This window comes from Folsomia candida, unplaced genomic scaffold (genome assembly GCF_002217175.1).
Source record: "Folsomia candida strain VU population unplaced genomic scaffold, ASM221717v1 Fcan01_Sc014, whole genome shotgun sequence".
Taxonomy (NCBI): domain Eukaryota; kingdom Metazoa; phylum Arthropoda; class Collembola; order Entomobryomorpha; family Isotomidae; genus Folsomia; species Folsomia candida.
This window is the reverse complement of record NW_019091206.1, coordinates 2,878,941-2,902,913: the sequence shown is the minus strand read 5'-3', so window position 1 is coordinate 2,902,913 and position 23,973 is coordinate 2,878,941. Positions and strand designations below refer to the sequence as shown.

At 37.0% G+C, this 23,973-nt stretch overlaps 1 protein-coding gene across 1 annotated transcript; it reads left to right on the top strand.

The window, feature by feature from the left end:
- Positions 1-5,238: 5,238 nt before the first annotated feature.
- Positions 5,239-20,241, top strand: LOC110855827 (uncharacterized FAD-linked oxidoreductase YgaK). The gene is made up of 7 exons (XM_022104221.1): positions 5,239-5,351; positions 9,019-9,090; positions 9,135-9,144; positions 9,224-9,425; positions 18,153-18,812; positions 18,878-19,447; positions 20,015-20,241. Exons 1-7 carry the CDS (start codon positions 5,239-5,241, stop codon positions 20,239-20,241), a joined length of 1,854 nt encoding a protein of 617 aa, XP_021959913.1.
- Positions 20,242-23,973: the final 3,732 nt, after the last annotated feature.

Here is a 23,973-nt window from a genome sequence, read left to right as displayed (position 1 = left end):
TTGTAAACTATTCCACAACCTTAACTTTTAACATAATCTTGAACAGTTCTTAGGATCACAGTTTTCCATTTTTCTCCGTACCATTTTTGACGCGTTCAGCTTCTTCACCACTTTTCTTGCACTTTTTTCACCAAATTTCTTTAAGTTTGTATTGACGGGTTTGCATTTTCATTATTTGTCTTCCGAGGTTGCCGATCTGACTCATTTTGATACGGTCTTTATGAACAATTTTAATTTGGGCGCTATTTTTCTGGTTGAGTATTCCTCGCTACAAAAAACTTAATTACAACTATCATATTTTTTCTAGTTACTAACATGTTCTCCATGTTCAAAAAATCAAAAATTGCGAAAATCGGATGTCTAGAACGAATTGTTGAGCTGAGTGTGACGTGTAGCACTTAGCAATGCGCCACTGCTTACATATGTACTAGAAGTATATAGTACTTCTAGTACATAGGATAGGACTTCACCTACGACTTCACCAGCAGCATAAAGAAGGTTGACCAGATATGTCAATTATAAGCATATTCCGCATAGGCTTCTCTTGCATTCGTATCACCATGCTGCATATATTTCTAGTATTTATCTGGTATATTTCTGGACCCATATATTCAACGTCCATCTACCCCCGTACATGAATCATTATTATACATGCATAGAAATTTAGGAAATATATTATCCGTTCAACCACAACCATCGATAATTCCCGATATCATTAATTACAATTTATATTCACATACCCGGCTTGTATCCGGATATGTAGAATATAAAGTATCCGCAGATACTTTTAGTTATAGACTCAATATGTAAATACTTAGGTTGGAATAGGTTGATTGATAATGGACACAAGACTAAAGTATAAATCTACAACAGGATAAACTACTCGATTTCTGATAATTTACAATGAACTTATTTACCAACAAATTTACTTGGTAATGCTTTGTTATTGCTTTTTCTCCCCGATAATAATAATGCTTATAAATATATTAAGCCGTAAGGGGAATAAAAGAATGCGATAGAAAAGAAATGTCTTAAAGTATGTATTTGAGTATTTATTTATCTCCCTATCCATCCATCCATATTATGCAACTTCTCAATTTTTCTTCAACTTCTTGCGCAAAATTCAGTCAGCAATTCTAAGTAATATTTACAATTTCGGCAACTAAATATGTTGCAAAATGAAATTTTTAGGAGTAGAATTTCCAAAATTTCCATGGATTTGGGATCAGTATTTTAGCTGTTGTACACGATACATAAATATTCCAATGATATTGGAAACGCATTTTCAATTTATTAGTCTATCTTAAATATGCAATTCTTAGTAATGGCTGTATGATTAACTGAGACTGCTAATCTGCTTATCGCCTACATCAATAACAATGATACTGTCTGTGTCAAACAAAAATTTTGTGTTACAAGTGCAGTACCCCGGTCGATGAAATTGCTCCCAATCCTGATTGTCATAGGTTGCAGAGATAGCAGTATTTTCCTGTCACATTTTTTAGAGCCGCCCTCTTTAAACCATTGTTGCGTCCTTTGCTCCGATTTGATGGCAAGTTGTGCAGCAAACGTTTCAAATACCATACAGGCAACGACACAGACGCTTATGGCGATAGTATACGTGACAATTCCATCGATTGGCTGTGTCCTGTAAAATTTTATTAGGACGAAGGTATAGCAAATTTGAACCATAGGGGTAGAAATAAGCACGGCTGGAACAATTCGCTTAGATCCGAAGAGGTTTAATTGCTTCTCGAGAAGCTGGAGACATCGATAAAGTCGAATTCGTACAGTTAGTCCAATCCGGTTATTGCCAGCAGAATATCTATGTCATAGGGTAGTAAAATACGAATGGATAATACTAAATTTAATTAATGGAGGTTTTATAGGTACTAAAATATAATCAAGTTATTATTTGCTCATGCTATGCCATCTCCTAAACAGCAAGGGATAAGGTTTTAGCATGTTTAATAGGTTAAGCAAACTTGAATATTAAAGAAGCATATAAGCACTCCAATATTTGTTTCATAAAACTTATTATGTTTATACGACCTGAAACTCTCAACTTTCTATCTCAGTTCAGAATTTTTATGTCGAAATATTTAAAAACAACCAGTGAACGACACAAAGTCGGAAATCTATAAAAAATATATTTAAGAAAACAAAATTATTTACGTAAGCTTGTTTCTACTAATTGTGCAAATTAAAATGATATGACGGCTTGCTTTATGAAACATTTGCATGAATAATCGGTATGGACATATCAATATGCAGTAACTATTAGATAATTATTTACTCCTTGATGTGGAAGAATCAATACAAAAAGTTAAAAAAAATTGCCAGACCTCCCAATAACATCGAGACAATCCAAAATGCAGCCAGTCGCTACAAGAATCACGTCAAAGAGGAGGAACATCGCTTTCGACATCATGATAGCAACGTGCAACCCGTCGAAAACAATGACCCCGGCTTTAATCCCTGTTAGGATCATACCTCCACCAAAAATAACGACATGCTTCCCACAAGTGGAACAATATCCGATCGCATAGCCGAGGAAGATCGGATTACAAATATTTTTTAATAACCGCCTCACCCTCAGTATTGCGATTGTGGGGCATAGTCCATTCGCAAACAGAAGTACGCGCCTGAGCAAGATATTGCGCCGAGTCCTGTAAAATATTTTTAGAAATTACTAAAACTAAAATATTTTCGAACAACCTAAGCCTATTGATGCATACCTCACTTTATCCCGGAATCGTCCCTGAAACGTGTGCTGGAGCCAGTTTTCAAATGCAGAAAGTAGGTTAAGTAAATTTCCCCCAGAATTGGCATGCTGTACCCCCATCCCCAAAAGATAGAGGACCACACTGGATAGCCCAAGTTGGATGCTGTACAAGAGGAAAATGTTACATCCAGCTTGTCCACGTGTTAAGGATTGGATGAGGCCAACGTAGCAAATTAAGAATAGATATAGCATTTGCACTATCTCGATAATTTTGATAAGCAGTACTTTGTTCCATTTCTGAATAAATGCGACCCTTCTAGACTTTCCGTCCCATATTAGGGGGAAGCAGTGGAGGCCAGCCATATAATTCAGGTCCCATTTGATACAAGGTATGTGATCATATAACATTTTTTCTGATTGGTGTTTGCAGAGGGTTTGGCCTTAGAGAAAAGGATATTATAGACTGACGGATTAGAGTTTGCGTTAGTTAGATTTATTGCAATGGGTAGGGTATTTTGTACTTGTTTAGGTATAAACTATTTAATACAATTTTGAGTCCAATAACGATTCATGTGTGTCTCTAAATATTACTTGGTTTAATTAATTATCAGCTTTGTCCACGGCATGATGGGATATTGTTATTGGATTTTATTAACTCAATAGGTCGATATGTTAGTAAGTAATGGACAATCCATTATGGATTAAAGATTTACAGGGTAATCGTGTTGTAAAATATTCACAATTGTGTACACTTTGTTTGACTGTATGTTAAAACGGGTTGCGGACTTTTCCCGGCGCTCATTTACCGGCAATCAATTCCCGGCCCTCTTTCCCGGTATCATCAACTCCCGGCATTCTCAACTCCCGGCTTCTAAACTCCCGGTATCCTCTACACCCGGCATTCTCCACGCCCGGCATTTAATTATATGATTATCTATATTATAGGGTTTCGACTATGCTTAGTCCTTGGAATTGAATACCAAGCCGATCGATACCAAGAAGATCGATCGACCTTCATGACGACGTTGGGCCCCTTTTCAAGGCCCTCAATGTGAAATCCTGGGCCCCTCAATTAGATAACAAACTAATTTAAATTTTTGGTTGTCTCGTAACAAAATCTATGTCCAAAGTTGAACTTCGTTTAGCCTGACTCAGGAGTCATGTCATTCAACGAATTTTAACTGACTGAACAATTGTTCATATTCCTACAATAATGAGCAAAATTGAACTGCAACAAGTTATAAACATAAATTATAAAACCTTCAGTGTGCAGTGTTGATTTAGCCCGACTCAGGCGTATGATATATTATGAGGTCGTCTAAAACCCGTGGGGGTTGTATATTTGGGTCGTTCCAAACATTTACGCATTTAAATTTCATATTTGGTATATAGATGCCATTTCTGCCAACTATACCAAATTTCAACTAAATATGACAACTTTTGATAATCAGTGTGGGTCACCCCATTGGGTCTCACCGGTTGAAACAAATTCAAATATAGCTTCACCATAGTTGCATAGGCGCTACTAGCCAGCTTGAAACCAAATTTCAGCTCATTAGGAAAATTTTTAAAAAAATCGGTATGGACGATCCCATAGGGTGCCTTTGGTTGACCATTTTCCCAATTCGACCTCATAACCCTTTATTACACGCTATTAGTGACCTACATAAAAAATTTCAGCTCTATAGGACAATTTCTAAAAATCGGTATGGGTCACCCCTTAGGGTGCATCTAGTTGAACAATTTGGAAATTTTACTTCATAATCTTTTATTAGAAGCCATTAATCACCTATGTACCAAATTTCAGCTTTCTACGACTATTTTGAAATTTCGGTTTATAAGACCCCCACCACTCATATGGCCCCCACTGACCAACCAGTGGACCGATTTGGCTGATCTTCGAACTTGATTCCTAGCTTTGTCCAATATGCATATGGTGAAAATATGAAGTCGATCGGTTCAGCCGTTTTGGCCCTATCGTGCAGACAGACAGACAGACACGACGGTTACATAAGCCCTGAGCCGGGCTAAAAATTCTCCATAATTTTGCTATCTATTTTTTTCCAAAATATTTTGAATATGTCAGTAGGCATTTCCACATAAACCATTACATATAGACCATTACTCCATACCAAATTTCATCACGTGTGCATGATTTTAAAAATCGGTGTGGGTGACCCCATAGGGTCCCTCCAAATAAAAATCTTTGCTGAATTATTTTTCTGATGACTTTTTTAACGTTGTTAAGGAATTGTTTTACCAGTCTTGAAGCATACTTGCTCCTTGATTGGCTAACTCATGATGTAAATAACCAACCAGAATGCTGGAATGTCACGGAAAATTTCAACGGGACGGACTTTTGTAAATTATAAAGGAGATATTTTTCAAAATATCTCTACGATATCTGGTTTTCCAGAATTTCCTAGCCAATTTCCTAACATATTGTGTAAAACGCTTAGGTGTTTATTTTAAGTATGGTCGAAACCCTATAATATAGATAATCATATAATTAAATGCCGGGAGCGGAGAATGCCGGGTGTAGAGGATACCGGGAGTTTAGAAGCCGGGAGTTGAGAATGCCGGGAGTTGATGATATCGGGAAAAGAGGGCCGGGAATTGATTGCCGGTAAATGAGCACCGGGAAAAGTCCGGCTCCCTGTTAAAACAAAGGAATACTTTTGATATCTATTTACCTATAGTCTTCACCTATCAAAACCTTTTCTGTTATGGGTGAGAGTAAAATCTTGCTTAAAAATGCAAGTACTCGTCAATTAGTAGGAGGAAGGGTACATAAACTTTAGGAGAATAGTTGCATCAAAGTCCCAAAAGCAGTGGCAATAATCTTGAAAAGCAAGTTTTGTTTCTTAATGTTTTTCGAAGTGGAGATTATTTTGTCGTTTAATTTTGCCAAACATTATCTCACGCTTTTTAGCCCGGCTCAGGGCTTATGTAACCGTCGTGTCTGTCTGTCCGTCTGTCTGTCTGTCTGCACGATAGGGCCAAAACGGCTGAACCGATCGACTTCATATTTTCACCATATGCATATTGGACAAAGTTAGGAATCAAGTTCGGAGATGAGCCAAATCGGTCCACTGGTTGGCCGGTGGGGGCCATATGGGTGGTGGGGGTCTTATACACGGAAATTTCAAAATAGTCGTAGAAAGCTGATATCTGGTACATAGGTAGCTAGTGGCTACTAATGAAAGAATATGAATTAAAATTGGGAAAATTTTTATTTGGAGGTACCCTATTGGGTGACCCACACCAAAATTTCAAAATAGTCATAGAAAGCCGAAATTTGGCATAGAGGTAATTTATGGGCCCTAATGAAAGATTATGAAGTAAAATTTCCAAATTTTTCAAGTAGAGACACCCTAAGGGGTGACCCATACCGATTTTTAGAAATTGTCCTATAGAGCTGAAATTTTGTATGTAGGTCACTAATAGCGTGTAATAAAGGGTTCTGAGGTCCAATTGGGAAAATGGTCAACCAAAGGCACCCTATCGGATCGTCCATACCGATTTTTTAAAATTTTCCTAATGAGCTGAAATTTGGTTTCAAGCTTGCTAGTAGCGCCTATGCAACTTTGGTGAAGCTATATTTGAATTTGTTTCAACCGGTGAGACCCAATGGGGTGACCCACACTGATTATCAAAAGTTGTCATATTTAGTTGAAATTTGGTATAGTTGGCAGAAATGGCATCTATATACCAAATATGAAATTTAAATGCGTAAATGTTTGGAACGACCCAAATATACAACCCCCACGGGTTTTACACGACCTCATAATATATCATACGCCTGAGTCGGGCTAAATCAACACTGCACACTGAAGGTTTTTGATTGGCTTTCGAATCGAGATGTGACTCCAGGACTCATCAATAATGAAACAGATTTTTTTTAAGAAACTTATGCGCCAGCCCTGGTATGCATGTAATTGCTATGCTTTGGTTACAACAGTTACAACTACATATAAATATGTATGATTATTAATCTATTTATTTATTGGTAATGTTCAAAACAGTTAAGATATATCGAAGCAAGGGATTTAATTTGTTCCCAAACTTGATTAGAAAGACAGGAAATGGTTTCACATTAGAAACTAATCAGAAGAAAAAAATAGTAATTGGTGGCTTTCCATTTTTAAGTAACAAATTAGTTCACTTGTCATCATGCAAGTACGTTTAACTTACTAACATATATCACTGAATTTCAGAAGAAGCACACCATGATGTATCAGACACCCTTGAATTTCACAAAAAAAAGTAATCTAATCGTGACTAGTTTATAAGGCCAACATGACGTAGGAACAACTAAAGCGCTGACGAATATTAGACACAGGAAGCACGTGTATTCTGGAGTAAGTATTTTAATATATATTTATTTATTTATTATTTACACTATAATTGAGACACGTCGGTAGCTGAAATGAAGGGAATCTGTCCGCAACGGAAGTGTAAGGTAAAAGCATGCAAAAATTCTTTAGCATAAGATAAGTCAGATATTTATACTTGTTTTGTCGCTGAAGTTATCACAAAGGCTCCATACTTTGTGGTTAGCTCTGTCCTTGAGGGAATGAATGGGTGCCGAATACTGGACGGGACGCTATTCAATTACAGTATCATGGATGTACGCGATCAGATATAGACTTGGGGTAGTAAGGGGTGGGTGGTATAGTTGACGGTGGTTTGAGGTCATACGGGTCATGGTCTTGCGAGTTTTGCGATGTCCCTGCAAAGCGTGTACGCCTAGAGGCACATGCATTTATAGCTGAGGTAATACATTTTACAGTATGATTTATTACTCGGTGAAGTTTGATGTATGCCCTGTCATTTTTTATCATTGCGTAATTAATGGGACTTGTACCAGTCCATTACACCCTGGACCATAGCTATCACACCGGCCATGACTTCTTTTCCTGGCTATATAATTTGGTTAGATGGAAGAAGAAATCCAGCACGTCCAGTATCACGAATCTCGTATAAGTAGGAAAATTTGATGTTGGCTGCCCTCTTCGCCCAATCAATTGATACTCCAGCGGCTAATTTGGTTTCGAAACATTATTATTGCTTTCCCATATTACAAATATAAGTTCTATCGTTGTTACCAGCACATAGGAGTTCTGGCGGTGTCCCAACGTTATATTTCGTTCCGTTGACCGCATCCAATGCTGCGGCCCATAGCTTGGCAAGCTTATCTAAATCAGCCCTATCATTTATGTTGACAGCATCGTAACACCACGGGATGAAGAGTAGCTGGCTGTAGCTATGGAAACAAATAAACAGCTTGACTCTGTCCTGTATACTTAAAATGCATTTTTGCGAGGAGGTCATTTCAGGTTCAGAAGCTACTCGTGGGCCACGATATGTCTGGTCGCATGGATTCTCATGGATTCGCATGGATATCTAATTCTCCATTTCCACCCCATTTGAAGTCCTAGTTGCGGTTGGGGTCTGTTAATTAGGCATGGATTTCTTTAATTTGTGCCATCTTAAATACACCTTTATTTACAAATGTACCATGTTAACCTTTATTCAATAAACGCGTTATCATTCGCATAGTTTGCCGTTGTTACTATTTTCTACTAACCGCTTTTGGCATAACCGTTTTCTTCTTTTACGGTTTTCAGTTTCTGACTACAGTTATTCCACAACTAAAGAAGAGCAACAGGTTTAACCGGTTACCGATTAGACAGGTTTGACCGGTTACTGATTAAATAGATTTTACCGGTTACCGATTAAACAGATTTAACCGGTTACCGATCAAACAGGATTAACCGGTTAATCCATTTTAACCTTAACCGTTTCATAGTTATTTGATCACTTTCCGCAGATAGCTTAAGTCAGTACGTCACTGGGTCCAGAAGAAGCTGGACGCATATTAGGTAAGCTCCACATTAACCAGTTAAACCGCTCAAACAGTGTAACTTCTTCCAAGTTGAAACTTTCCGCCTAACCGCTTAACCGTTTATACCGCTTAATAGATTTAATCGAGTTAAATTGATCTGATCCTAACTGTTTAATTGACCATTCTATACAAAATTCCAGTTACAGGACACCTAGAGAACTTCCCCGCATTCATTTTTGACCTTCTGGCGTATGCGTTTCATTAATTAGCAGTATAGCAAGGCTAGAATTTTCACGCAATTTGGCTTATTCCTATCTAAATTGCCATGGTGGGTCTATTCCTCGTAAAAACGGATGTACGCAAAATTACATTGAAAACTTACATTTTAAGTAGGAAATTCTTTATATGTAACTAACAATACTTCTTTGTCTGCAATTGTTTACAGAGTGGCTGGAAATGCAGAAGTTCTTCGACTTCAAGAGAAAACCAAACAATCCTACCTGAGCTCCCAAATGAGGTATGAAGATAGATATTTGAATTAACGCATTTAATATTATGAAGTCCTTGCGTTGTAATTACTATGACAACGCATAAATATTTATTATGTCATTCGATCGTAGTAAACACCAATGAAACTTTCATATACATAGATTTGGGACATGATCGGAAAATACTTGGATCTCCAGGACGTTAAAAATCTTGGCCTTGTCTGCAAGAAGTATAGAGAATCGTCGAAACTCATGCTGAGCAAGAAATCCTGGATTAAACTGAAGTTATCTGCCGGATCATCTTTTAGCACTACGATGGAAAAATTTTGCCGAGAAATATACCCACTACTTATCCCGAAATACAGTAAACTTAAAGTTTCCGTGAACGTGTGCAGATATAAGTATGCCAAAATTGCTAATCCTGCTGTGATCCAGAGTTTTCAAATCGGTTCTAACTATATTGGATTTGGCATATACTTGTTGCAAGCGAACAGCCGTGAAAGTGCTCGTGCCATATTTTATATTGGATTAATAATCGTCGGGATGCTGATGCTTCTTCATCAAGGATTGGTTTTTTATTGGAGGAAATTTGATAGAGAGGTAATTATGTGTTTCAAATATTAGGAGCGAATTATTTTGTCGACCCAGGTTTCAACACGCAAACATAATCCGGTAATAGATAAAGAGAAGTCATATATATGTAGTCACCGACCTGGTAATAGGCAAACTTATTACCAGATCGTAACAAAAACATTACCGAGTGGTAAAAAACTGCCATAACGTTTGAGCTTCTTAATTCCACTCGGAAATAGATTTGTTATCATGCGCTAATAAATTTTCTATTACCAGAGGGGGGACTGTATAAATACATATGACTTCATCTCTTACCGGATTATCTTCAAAATTCGGCAAAATGAGACATTTATCTCTGCACGTTATGTAAATAATGTGATATTGATATTAAGTATTTTTAGTATTTCAGAATAAAGACAAAGGCATACGACGTGGGGCGACCTTCAAAAAGTTTTCGAACCTCATGATTGGACTTATATTTATCATCTTGATTGCCCTGTCATACGATGTAAGGGCAATTTCTCGTTATCGGGATGACGAACCTGCAATAGCTTTGATATTTATGTTGATATTTAGTCTGCCTTCAGCTTTCTTTCGCTCGCAGCTTCTTCGTAGGTCGTGCATAGTATTTGGTTCAGCATGTTCCAGCCGGTGTTCGTAAACCGGAAGAAAATATGTATGTCTTTAAATTGTGTATACATCATTCTTACCAAAATAAATTTATGATTTGCAAAAGAAACCCAAATGTCATTGTCACCTTCATCAAGCGTAACGTGACAATAGGCATTGTTTATTTTGATTTTGATATATTATATCAAGTTATTGGAGTTGCTTCCCATACATACATACTTATATGTATAACATTGTGTACGGCATTTTAGAAAACATGGATTTCTGATAAAATCACAAAAAGGTCATCTAAGCAAAACACAGAAATTTAGAGATTACAAATTTACATTTTCAGTATAGTTGGAGAATTTTTATATTGGTTCACAATTTCATACCGTGTCCCAACACGAACCCTTAAAATTTAACATTGGCATGAAGTACTACATACTATATATTTCGCTGCGAAATATATGCGAAGTATGCGAAATTTTCGCATACTTCCATGTGCATGAAAGTAAATGGGGAAAAATAGAAAAAAGGTGATTTTTTCAGACTGCATCGTCTCAAAGGAAATACATTGCTAAGGATAGTAAATACTATTTTACCCTATACATAATTGAATAAATATGTACGTAAATAAATATGTGTACCAAGCTTATACTGCTTTCAATTTTTTATTAAAATTGTCAAAATCTGGATAAGTACATATTTTGTGTACAATCAGTGAGATAAGTACATCTTAATCCAAAATACGTACGTAAATCTAGGTCAACGCCAATACGTTCTACCCAAATTATCTAGAATGACTAATTGTCTTTCATTATTGGGGTTTATTAGAATTTTGAGGATACATGCATACGGTGTGCCACATTTTATTTTATATTGTAAAATAGTTATTATGTATGTGACGCATGGTGAGTTTTGTAGCAGAATAAATTTTTTGTAAACATGCAGTGAAATTGACATGTCAGAAATCACTTTATTAATGTATTTGACGAAACATTGTGACATTTTAAATTAGCCTTGCACAAGTGGCAATTTAATTTTAAATATTCGAAAGCCATGATGCCAACTCTTCAACTTGTAGTTTTCCATCCTTATTTTTATCCGCTACTTGCATCAATTCACTAAACTTTACTTTCCCCCTTTCACCAAACACTTTTGGGTCAAAAGCTGTCATTGCGGCGATACCAACGTCGTACTCCTCTTTTGAGACTACCCCGTCGCCATTCTTGTCGAAATGTCTCGCCACGATGAGACATAATGTTTTATGATCGTGCAGGCTTTCGACATTTCGCGGTTATTTTAAAATAACTTTCGAGTGTGACGGGTTATCAGTCCAATTTTTTTTCCACAATGAGTCCAAATAGTAAGCTTTCAAAAATCGAAATCCGCATTAAAATCCAAACATTACTGGCTGAACGGCAAGGGGTGATAGAGAATCCACAAAAACTTGGAGTTCACCGGAATACCGTGTGGATATGGAAAAACTGAAATTTTTTTGTGGACAAACCGATTTCAAGTCGACCAGCATAGCTCTCCCCTACAATAAAAATATGACCAAGACCCGATTATACCTAAATACGGACAGTTTCGTCAGAAAGTGTGTCAAGATCTAAAACCAGGCCCTCCGGTTTATTAGGAAAACCAACAAAATTAGACTAACAGCAATCAACTGACATCTTAAATGGACAGTATGTGATAGTACATCATTCGTAAGATGTAAAAAACCGCCATTGACTCAAAACATATTTCAGATCGACTAATAACCGGCACATTTGTAGATGAAAATGGTATTTGTCAGGTGGGAAAAGTGGTGCCAAAAAGTTGGCAAATATTCTGTATACTGACGGGTTGAGGATGAAAATTTACCCCAAATAAGGTCCTCAGAATCATCCAGAAGAAAAAAGGATATTCCATAAACGTTAACACCTAAAAAACGATTGAAGATCATGGTTACAGGTGACTTCTGTGCACGCGGAGTTACCGAATTACATATTGTCCCTGGTGGCGCTACTTTCACTGGACAGTATTATTGTAACGAAATCTTTCTTATTTATTTGGATACCTTAGATTATAGGAAGTCATTCCCAAGCAAGAAAAAAATTACATTTATGCAACATGTTGCTCCTGCTCACATAGGAAAGGCAACAATGTAGCTTTAAGAGGAGCGAGATATAACCACTTGGGGAAAGGGGGTGTGACCCGGCAACAGTCCAAATTTGCACCTACTGGATAACTTGTGACCTGTACTGAAAAGTTCAGTATATGAGGAGCCAAAACCAACCAGTAGACGGATGATATTAAAAAGGTTTCAAAAAAGGTGGAAATCTCCGACCGTTTCACTTTTGGGAAATCTGGCTCAGAATTTCAAAAAACGAATCGGGAACATGATGAGTGTCAATGGAGGACACACGAGATACTAGGTACCAATAAAATCACGACAAAACACTATCCAGAAATCGTGTTCCCAAAAGTCTGACACCAAAACATTTGATTATAGGGAGGTTACCGAATTAAAGGACCACGCTGTACATGAACACTCTAAAAATTATGGTGGCATCGGGTTACCCTTTGTACATCTACCTAGATTGTTTGAGAGATTTCCATCCACATTCCATTATTAAATGAGATAATACAAGGATGTTTAGTGGAGTTCGAAGAAAATAATAACTTAACTTGTATAAAATAACTACCTCTACATAGATATGGATGATTATACCGTATTGTCATAAAATTGTTACCAAATATAACTAATCTACAGAGAGTTATTCACGAAACATGGCAGTCCCTCTCACCTCAATTTTTTGTATGAAGGGCTCACCTGTGAATATTTTTGGTGTTCTCAATGTGTTCCCCGTCCTTTTCTGATATAGAACGTAGTCTCCTCTTCCATTATTCGAAAACTTTAAGGTACATTTAAGGCGTCACTTTCCTCCACTCGTCATCCAAAACTTTGCAAAGTCCGTCAAGAGCGGAAGCTTGTCTCTTAAATAGGGCTTGTTTAACATTCCAAACCCGAAAAAATCCATGGGGGAGGCATCAGGATACTTAACAGGTATCTCTTTGTTAGGAATAATTGTTATTCCGAATTTTTCTTTTAATTCGGCCGCGTACTGGGCCGTGATCCGAGCGGTGTGCGAGGACGCCTCACCATGGTGAACGAACACCTTGTAGGTCTCACCAGGATAACGTTTTGGGTTTTCTTCCCCTAAAAGTGGTTTTAAAACTTCGTCCACATATTATGTCGCACTTATTTTGACATTGCGAGGTACTTTAATTAAAGGGAGTGTTCCACGACCGCTTATAGCCCCCACCATCATACCCTTGACAGCAAACTTTTCACTTTTTTCACACGCATAATTCTCCATGCAACTTCGGCACCTTGAATAGCAAATTCGTCGTTTCCTTTTGCAGTCCTGGGTAAAGAATAAAGCTTAGTCCAATGTGACGGCAAATTCAGATTTTTTACCGGCAAGGTGATTACGGTAGGGCTTGCGAGATGTCGACTTCCGTATTTTTTTGTGGCGTAGGTTTAGCGCATGAACTTTGGTCTTCTTGAAGGTCTTTAACTTAATTTTCGTGAATAATTCGGTTAATTGTAGTCTGTGATACCTCGTGCTTCTTTGCCAATTGGTTTTGAGTCAGAGGGTTTTATTTTTTCACGTCACGGGAAGTTTTTCGGATAAGCGTCAGTTTTCGCAATTTTGTGGGGCAGTAGTTCGGAGGTTGTGGAAATCCCAAATTTATCGCAATGTTTCTTTTTCCTTCGCCATTCTTTATTCTACATATTTTGCTAATAGAAAGGGTAATGTTTTGTTTTTTTAGCTCTTGAATTATCTCCGTAGGGATCTTTCCTACTTTGCAAACTGGGTTGACGGCATGGACCACTTTGGGGTCATTTTGCGGGCCCGTGGTGAAAATTTTCAAGTGGAGTAAAAAAAAATCAAAACTCTAATGAATCAATCTGTGAGAAGCTATTTAAATTTCTCGATTTGGGTCGCGGGAAACTGACCTATCTTAAAAAATACAGACTGCCATGTTTCGTGAATAACGCTGTATTAATTACTTGTGTACTTGCATATATGTATGTCTATGTTGAGGGTTAAAAAATTGCCACTTGATGAACATTTCAGTTACGGCAAATGTAATTTCAGTTAAGTAATAATCCTTTGTCTACATTTAAATCAGGGTTGCAAGTGGTATATATCAGCTGGTGAGATTTAGTGAGATTTAATGATTTATATCAATCATCTCAGTTGGGGCTGAGTGAGAAATATGAGAAATAATGAGCTAAACTTTTAGTTCATGACAGCGTCCGCTAGGTGGCGCTAGTGCATGGCTCACAAATCTCACTATATCTCATATTTCTCATGTCTCACTATTTCTCATTATATCTCAGTGAGATGAGATTTGTGAAGGTGAGATGAGATTTCTGCAACCCTGATTTAAATAGCAACATCCGAAATGATGATGCGTACATTTTTGGCTTATCCTAAATTTAGAACTTACATTTACATAAAAACTTAAATTCTAACAGTAAATGTTCATAACTTGAGACAAGCACTAACATTATGCATTGTCCCTAGTATGTTTTAGATCACTTTAGGTGATGGGGAGGACAAAGAAAATGATAACTCCGAGACCCTTTGTGATCCAATACGAGTGGATGTGCATGATGACCACCAGCACGATGAATTGGAATTGGAAGAACACTCATAAAGCTAACCTTCGGAAACATGTCGACCAAGATTGTGTCATGAGGAAATTGAGCATCCTGTATAGGCCAAATCAGGACGAAAAATATTTTATATATTTTCCTCAACTCTTCTGTATTAATATGTAAATTAAATTTCACGAAAACTGGTTACTGCATGTAATAATAATATTTTATATATTTTCCTTAACTCGTGTTGATTAATATGTATGTAAGGTGAATTTCACGAAAACTGATTACTGGATGTAACAATAATATACTGGTTCTATTCTGTAAAATATACTCCATAAAATGCACTTACGTTTACGATATAACAAAAATATGTATTCATTTGTTAAAAGAAAAAGCCACGCAGTGTATGTATGTGAAATTTTATTGGTTTAAAAATTTATATAATTGGTAACGTCACTACCTCACAACCTCTAATTTGTATATAGTCACCGCCTGGTAATAGCTGTTACCGGATTATTTTGAGTGTATCCGTTTATACATAATCGATAAGATACAAACGAGTTTCATATCTAGATGTAAAAATAGGAACGTTATCATCATATCTTGACAAGGTAATAAGTAACGACACAAGTCATTAGACGAGACTGCTAATTACATATATTTTGTTTGCAAAGTTTCCTGCAAAAGTTAACGGGAAGTTATATATTTGCAAACTCCATCGTTTCAAAGTATATGAGGTGAAAGCCATTGTATATAATGAACTGCTTGGATAGATCAGACGTGCATAGTATGTAATACATACTATGTATGTTAAATATCCCTAAAAAATTTGGACGTAATGAGAATTTGTCAGACACAACTGGTATGCAAGTTGGACCAGACAATTGTAGTTATTGTGGTTCGCTATACGGAGATGGATATGGCATTATGATATGAAGTAGATTAGTCGGTTTTTGAAGAGCAGAAGGAGATTAAGTAAGGACATAAATAAACACTGTAAAGAATGCGGTATATTTTTATGGCAACTGAGACAAAATGTGTACACACATTATATAATAGAAATGAGTTCTGAGTAACATTTTTGCTTCCTCCGCAATCCATTTGAAATATTTGTCTCGATGAACTTGCTTAAGAAGTGTATAATAGTATGAAATCGTAACTATGGTTTTGTATCCAAATATGTATTACAGTTAAATTTCTTCTACGGATATTATGGATGTCATCTTGATTAACTTTATTTGTCCGAGATTTCGATAACGATCTGTTATCTTCTTCAGGAATTGAAAGTGACACGAAATTCTCAAAAATATACGATTTAATGTAAGTATCTATGTATTACAGATGGAACAAAATGTGAAAAATTTATTCCATTCTCCAATTTTCAAATACGATATGACCAGCGATATGTTTTCCTACTATATGTACGTTACAAACACGCAATAATATTTTTGCCAAATAATCGCAAATTAATGGAGTGGGTGGTGGAGAATCGTATTAAAAACGGTACAAGTATTTGACCTCAATCATAAGCCACCAAGGTTTTTTGGTTATGATTATTCCTCCATTGCTCAAATAATACACCTTGCTAATTGCTTATTTCGAGATAAATTGCATATGCACATACATATTTGCTAAATTCGTAATTTACTAACCTTCGATTCAAACTCTGCCAACGCTACATACATATTATGTAAATCATACATTTGTAATCTGCCTCAATATACAAACTTTGAAAACAATCTTAGTAATTACTTCTTGTACTTTTTAACCAAAAATTGTTGAATATATTATTATTAAAAATTAAAAAAAGTTGGCACAATCTCCAGGACAAAAGTAAGTTCTTACTATTAGAATACCAAGTCTATGTATTTAGTTAAAATAATTTTGCACTGCAAATAACTTGGTAGTAATAATTACCGAATTCGTAGCGTATATGACTCTACAAAGACGGTAATAACGCGCACTACATTTGGTAAGGATTTGGTAATAAATTTCTACCATGTATGTAATAATTTTTGCTACTTTGTAGCAAAAATTTACCAATTTGTATGAAATTCTTTACCAAAATTCGTACCGTATATGACTCTGCAAAATTATTAACAGAGTGTTTACCAAAATCCTTTGCGATTAATCCTTTATTTTTCATGCTCTCCAAATTTACAACTCAATAAATCGCATTACGTCAAGTTTGCACTCTGGAGATTCTGTTTATGGCTATGTAACAAATGACATAGGGATTACTGGGATGTATCAATGTCTTAACGTAATTGTTGGATTAGTTGTAAATATATCAAGAGTGTGCCATGACATGTGGTTTAAGAAAATCCAATAGCCTTATTATTAATGATGGATATACTTTGTGGTCGAAAATAAAACACATGCACAGAACGAAACCCTGTTATTGAAATGGATGTATATTCTAATGTACGTACAATGTATAACTAATTGTTCAATTGTTTATACAGCTCGGATGGATGTGTGGTGAATTCGCGTTTGTTCAGTATTTTCGAATAATCTGAAACATTGTGAATAATCCACACGTGCCTGTCATAAATTTCGTAATTACTTACCTCCCAACCTATTCTTGACCTTTAAGCGTACACGGTTTGAGTTGCTGCTCATTTACAAAGATACACTTTGAGTTTTTAAGGTAATAAAGGGTGAAATTAAAGCATATAAATTCTCACACAATTCTCCACATAAAATCAGTCATTTATTGATATTCACCCAAGCCATTGGTAAAATCTGGAAATAGTAAACCAACGGTTCGTTGTCGCTTATATTTTGGAATGAAACACTTTTCAATACTAACTTTTATCGCATTGTCGATAAGCTTTAAAAGTTGTGAAGGTAAAATATTAAATATATTAAAAACGAAATATCCTAAGTATTCCTTGAGACACTTTTTTAATGCAAATAAATCCAGGCATGCAACACATAATCTTTTTTAGCGGAATAGGGGTATTTTAGAAAATACGTTGAACTACGAAACCACTCCCCCATGGGGTGTAGTTCTCGAAAAATTAAAATCCTATGTAAGAATTGAAAAAAAATCTTTATTTTAGGAATCACTTTAGAACATGGCGACAGTGAAGGTAGAAATGGACGGTTGGACTCCAGAATTCCAAAATTCAGAGCATGCCTTCTGAAACGACGGGTTCCAACCGATCGTCTCGTCGACCCCGTCAGCAACTCGAGCGGATACGAAGTTCTAAACACGAAATACGAAATTTGGGAAAGTTTACCCCATCGCGTTCTTCCTCCCCACAACCGCTGCCCATGTCCAAGCTGCCGTCAGATGTGGGGTAGCTGCCAAAATTCGCTTAATTCCAAACAGTGGTGGTCACGCGTACGATTCAATCTCTACCGGAAACAATTCCACGTTGATTGTCGATTTCCATGAGATGCAGAAAGTCGAAGTTATCGGAACAGGAAAATATGCCATTGCCCAACTTCAACCCGGAGCCCTTTTGGGGCCTGCTACGGCACAGTTGTGGAAATTGGCAAAAGTAGGAATTCCTGTAGGTAACTGTTTAACCGTTGGGCTAGGAGGGCACGCGATAGGAGGTGGGATCGGTCTGTTCTCCTTTGTCTATGGCCTCCTGATCGATAACGTCTTAGAGTATGAGATGGTTGATGCCAAAGGAAACATTGTGTACACGAGTGAGACAGAAAATCCTGACCTTTTCTGGGCACTGCGTGGCGTTGGGGGTGGCTACATCGGAATAATTACGAGATTCCGGATTAGGACCTTCCAAGCAGATATGATTAGGCTAAGCCTCGTCAGGATGGTGTACCCTGTCAAGGATTTTGTAAAGGTGGTTTCAGCCACGCAGGATTGGATGGCGTGGACGCGAGATAATGAACCGCTCGTTGGTACAATGGCATTGGCATTCAATGGTAAATATTTTGATTTCAAATTAGTAGTGCTACCAATTGAAAACGTTTTATAATTTATTTGTCAGATAATTGGAACGTCTCCGACTCTGTCACTCCGGGTGGTTCAGAACCAGGCATTATTGTCGCCTCATTCCACATTTATGATCCAGACCGGAATCCCACCAGTAATGCAACCTTTCTCAGAAAGATTAGTGAAATGTTCCCCCCCGGAGGAAAAAAGATTGTGATGTTCCCCCCATACTTGGCCATGCATTATGCCACTGGCTACGCTCCTGTCGTTCTCCCACCCTCCATGCCAGCTCCAGACGCTCCTGGGTCCCTTCAGCAGGCTGGAGAAGGTGGGTTCGTATTCCCCCCGGACGACTATATCGTGAACCTCTTTATGAAGTTCACCAAACAAATGGCAATCGTTCGCTACTTCAAGGCCAGATCGCAATTCGTAAAACGGAAGTTAACTATGGAAGAGTTGGAACGTCTGGGCGAGATAATGCTTCGAATTCCGAACAATAGAGCTGGCCTCTTGATCAATACGGAGCATGGAGCTATTCAAAAGGTGGCTGCAGATAAAACGGCATACGTCCACAGAAAAGTTGGAGCCAATTTTCGGATTCATGTAACCGGAACGACACGAGATGGTATGAGCTTAATTTAAAGTCAAAATAGTTAGTCATAATTTCAAAACGAGTTCATATCAGTAGGACGTTAAAATGGCAAACGTATAATGGCCTAGAATGGCAATTACAAATTGTCACCATTGGGCGTTATGTTTGACCAAATTATCCCAAGCTTATGATATAAGCTGCAACATTAGTTCAATCGCAGCCTGCCAGGTCGCTGTGGGGTCATCCGACAGGGAGAATATCCGATCGAATTTGTATATTAGTTTATTTTAACCATAGTACTGTATCTGAACGTAAAAATAATTATGTAAGGAAGCCAGAGAAGTTTCTACTTTTTGACGCAAGGGATACCCATAACGTGCGATGCCACATCTTTACGACTGTTGTGAGTTGTCTAAACGTGGAAATAATAAATATGTATGTATAGCAACATCAGGACATTGTTTAGAATTTGATTTATTAACATCAGGACATTGTTTAGAATTTGATTTATTAACATCAGAACATACAACTTATCGTCTACACACTGTAGACTTCATCAGGCATAAATAATAGTAATAAATATATTTTCTAATGTTCCAGGTAACATCCCAGAGGCTGTCGAATGGATGGAGGAATTCTGGGCCGCTATGAAATCCTTTGATGGTGGGGAGACGTACCAGAACTTTCCCGACCTGGACGTTAAGGACTATTTGAAGAGATACTATGGGTCCAATTTGGACAAACTGGTATCCACCAAGAAGCGTTGGGACCCTACCAACTACTTCGTGAATCAACAATCACTCCCTCTCAAAATTATTAAGAAGTAGGCTAAGATGTACATGTAGACAAACGGTGGCGAGAGGGAGAGACGCAGATAGGTGATGAATGCAAGGTAGTCAGTGTACAGGTAGGGAGAAAGCAGTAAACAGCACAATAAAGTTTTTTCTTCTAAATCTCTCTTGTCCTCCTTAACCATTTATTCCCATAATCATCACCGCCGTATGGTGACAACTAATCTAGATCATCGCGACAGTGTTATGACAGAGACCTATTTCAACTCAAACTTGACTTTGCTCGTGCAGTGCGGTGCATACCTTTAGGAAATCCCGATATTTCGTCACCTTTTAAGCAAAACTTAGTCTATGTGCGCAGTATTCTAAGACACGGACACTAAATTATGAGAATGCCCCTTCTAAGCTGCGCTACGCGGTAACTGCAAATTTTTATGTGCGGAAAAAATTTATTTTTCAGTAGACCACATTGTAAGCTTTAATTTGATATATCTCACCAATTTTTCAATTATGGTTAAGTCTAGAAGAACTAGGATTGCAGGGGAACAGTTGGCAAAAAGAGTGATTCAGTTTCACAAAAATCAAGCCAACTATGATTCTAAAATTAGTTGGCAATTTTTCAAGCAAGAATGTATTCCTCATGCGAATGTTTACTTTTACATAAAAAAGTACGGGGAATCCAATGAAGTCAAATTTAAAACACCCAGTGGTCGACCTGCGAAGCTAGCGACGCCAAAAGTGAAAAATAGGATCAAAAAATTTTTCAAAAATCAGCCATCAACATCCACGGTCATGGCGGAAAAGAAGGTCAAGATTTCCAAAAGCTACCTGACTAAAATCGAAGTCCATGAACTAGGCATTAAGGCGAGGACAAAAAGGTCAGCCCCAAATTACAAATCAACACAAAAGGAACGGGTTCAGGAATATTGCAAGAAATTTCCAAAGAAAAGCCGTTATTATGGACGACGAGACCTACGTCACTGCTGACCCTTCGAATCTTCTGGGAAGGCACTTCTACCATTGCTCCTACTCCGATGAAGTGAAATACGAAGACAACATCCGGAAAAAAGATAAATGCCCAAAAAAATATTGCATTTGGCAATGCATCTCTAGCGCCGGCCATATTTCAAACCTCGTCATTTTGGAAGGCACTGTAAACCAGAAAGTTTATCTGAAGAAATGCATTCAACGTGGATTGGAAGGCTTCATAGATAAGTTTCACAAAAACGATAAAATTTTGTTTTGGCCTGACCTCCCAACATCACACTACGCCAGAAAGGTCACCGAGTACCTTCGTCTTAAAAATATTGAATTTGTCCCAAAAGGGGAATACCCTCCAAATGTACCTCAACTGCGGCCAATTGAAAAATTCTGGGCACTTTCCAAGTCCAAGGGTTCCAAGCTTTCTGAGAAGCCGGATACTACCAGGAAATTTCAAAATCGGTGGAAGAAAATTAGCCTGGCAGTGGGGAAAGTCTCGGGGAAAAAGTTGGCGCAGAATCTTAAGAAGAATATAAAGACTGTCGCAGAAGGCGGTATTGAATGTCTAAAAATTTAATTATTTTGAAGACAGTACACTTTGACAGTAAACATATGTAATTTTTTTGGAAATATATAAATTAATAGTGAAGTTATGACCATTTTTCTCCGCCATTCTCATAATTTAGTGTCCATGTCTTATGTACATAGCATGTATGATTGTGGTCTAGTTGGTATCTCATATTACCATATTTGAAAATTTTCTACACAAAAAATACAAATATTGGAGGTGTATGCGTTTGAGAAATTTGCGGATTTTGTTTTGTAGAGTCCGACATTCATGTTCGACAATGATTTAATAGACTTTAATACTTAGACTGATGGGTAATATACCTTTAAATTATTAAAAAAATTCACTTTGAGGGTCTCTAAGGGGTGATCCATCCCGATTTCTTAAAATCGTCTAATTGAGCTGAAATATGGTATGACAAATTCAATCTAGCTGCAAACTAGTAATACTATGTCAAACTACTGAAGTCTTCAGTCGTTGTATAAAAATCTCTTGGTCGGGCTCCGCAAACCTGTACTGATAGGTTTTATGTTGATTTTGATACTATGGGATGGGACAATTGTGGGAAGGATTCGATTTTTTGGATCGATTTCTGTATTTTCAGGTGAAGGAGAATGTGTTGTAAACTATACAACTTGATATGATTAACAATGCTCACCAATGTAAATATGTAAATATGTGAAAGAATGAAATTCTATGGGAAGTATTTAAGAGCTGAATTTTTACAGCTAAAAAACCATTTTCTATACACTTTAATTATTTTTTTAAGTTTTTATTATTCATGGTTTTTAATGAGCCATTGACAAATATATATCGATTATACATATTTTACATATTTGAAAACCAAGCCGCCAACTCTTCAACCTGTAACTTTCCATCCTTATTTGTATCCGCTTTTTTATCAAGTCATCAAACCCCAGTTTTCCCTTGTCACCAAACAGGTTTGGGTCAAATGCTTTCATTGCGGCGACTCCGGCCTCATATTCTTCCATTGAGATAACTCCGTCGCCATTCTTGTCAAAATGTTTCGCCACGGTGAGGCAGTAGGCTTTAATATCATGCAGGCTTTCGAACACTTTCATGATATCGGGGATAAAAATTAACTCATCTCCACGCGGGACACGGTAATAGTTTTTGTACGCTTCGGCCTGCTCAGGTGTGGTCGGAATACCGGCAGCGTTGCAGAATATGATGTATTCAGAGTTGTGAATAGTGTTGTCTTTATAGGACGGGAGATTTTGCAGGATCAATTTAAGCTTTTCAAGCTCTTCTGGGGTGAATGGTTTTTCCAGGATGTGCGATTCGCTCATGTTGCCCTGCGTATTACCTGAAAATAAATATGAGGAATCTTCTTTTTCTAATTTATTTAAAATTTTACCTTTGAATAAAACGTGTGTGCACGTGTTGGTTGAGTTTTCCCAAAGAAAGGTTGGGTTGAAATGAACTGACTGACGAAAGTGCAAAATATCTAGTGATCATAGTTTTCGATATTTTACATGTCGTCGTACTAATTCTAAAAAGTCACAAGTGCAGTCGATATTTAGTTTTAGAAAGACATAAGTGTACATTAAAAAGCAAGTAAAAACACGTGCATGCAATTCCGATAATGTAATGAGTTAACTAGTTAAAACAGGTAATCTCTGGATAATTTATCTAATTAGCTCACATTATATTGTCGGAATAGTATGAATGTACAATGTCCTTTTACTTATTTTTATTGTGTACTTATGCCTTTAAAAATTAAACATCGACTGCATTTGTGTCATTTTGGAATTAATACGACGAAGCTGGGACTCGTCAAAATTACACTTGGCAGTGATGCGGAATGTTTTGAAGGAATTTGTTTTACATAAATGTAAACGGTTAACATAATTTGCCTGAATACTTTACTAATTAAAACCTGCTGCCGATCCTGAATAATTAAACAAGAAATAAACAGCGTTTTTATGCAAAAAAAAGTGAAGTCAATGTCAATATTATCGAAGCGTTACCTATATAATTTCCTAGGCTAGATACTCTATGAATCCATACATGTTAAAGAAAGAACTTCGAAATTCTTCCATTAAATAGGAATACATAGAAACTTGGCACAGACCTGTATGCCAAGAAAAAGCAGTAAAATTTAGATAAATGTCTACTCATACTTCTGTAACAAAAATAAGGAACACGTAACTACGTTTCCCCGTTGGGTCAGATTGTGTCAATGGCCTTGGTTGATT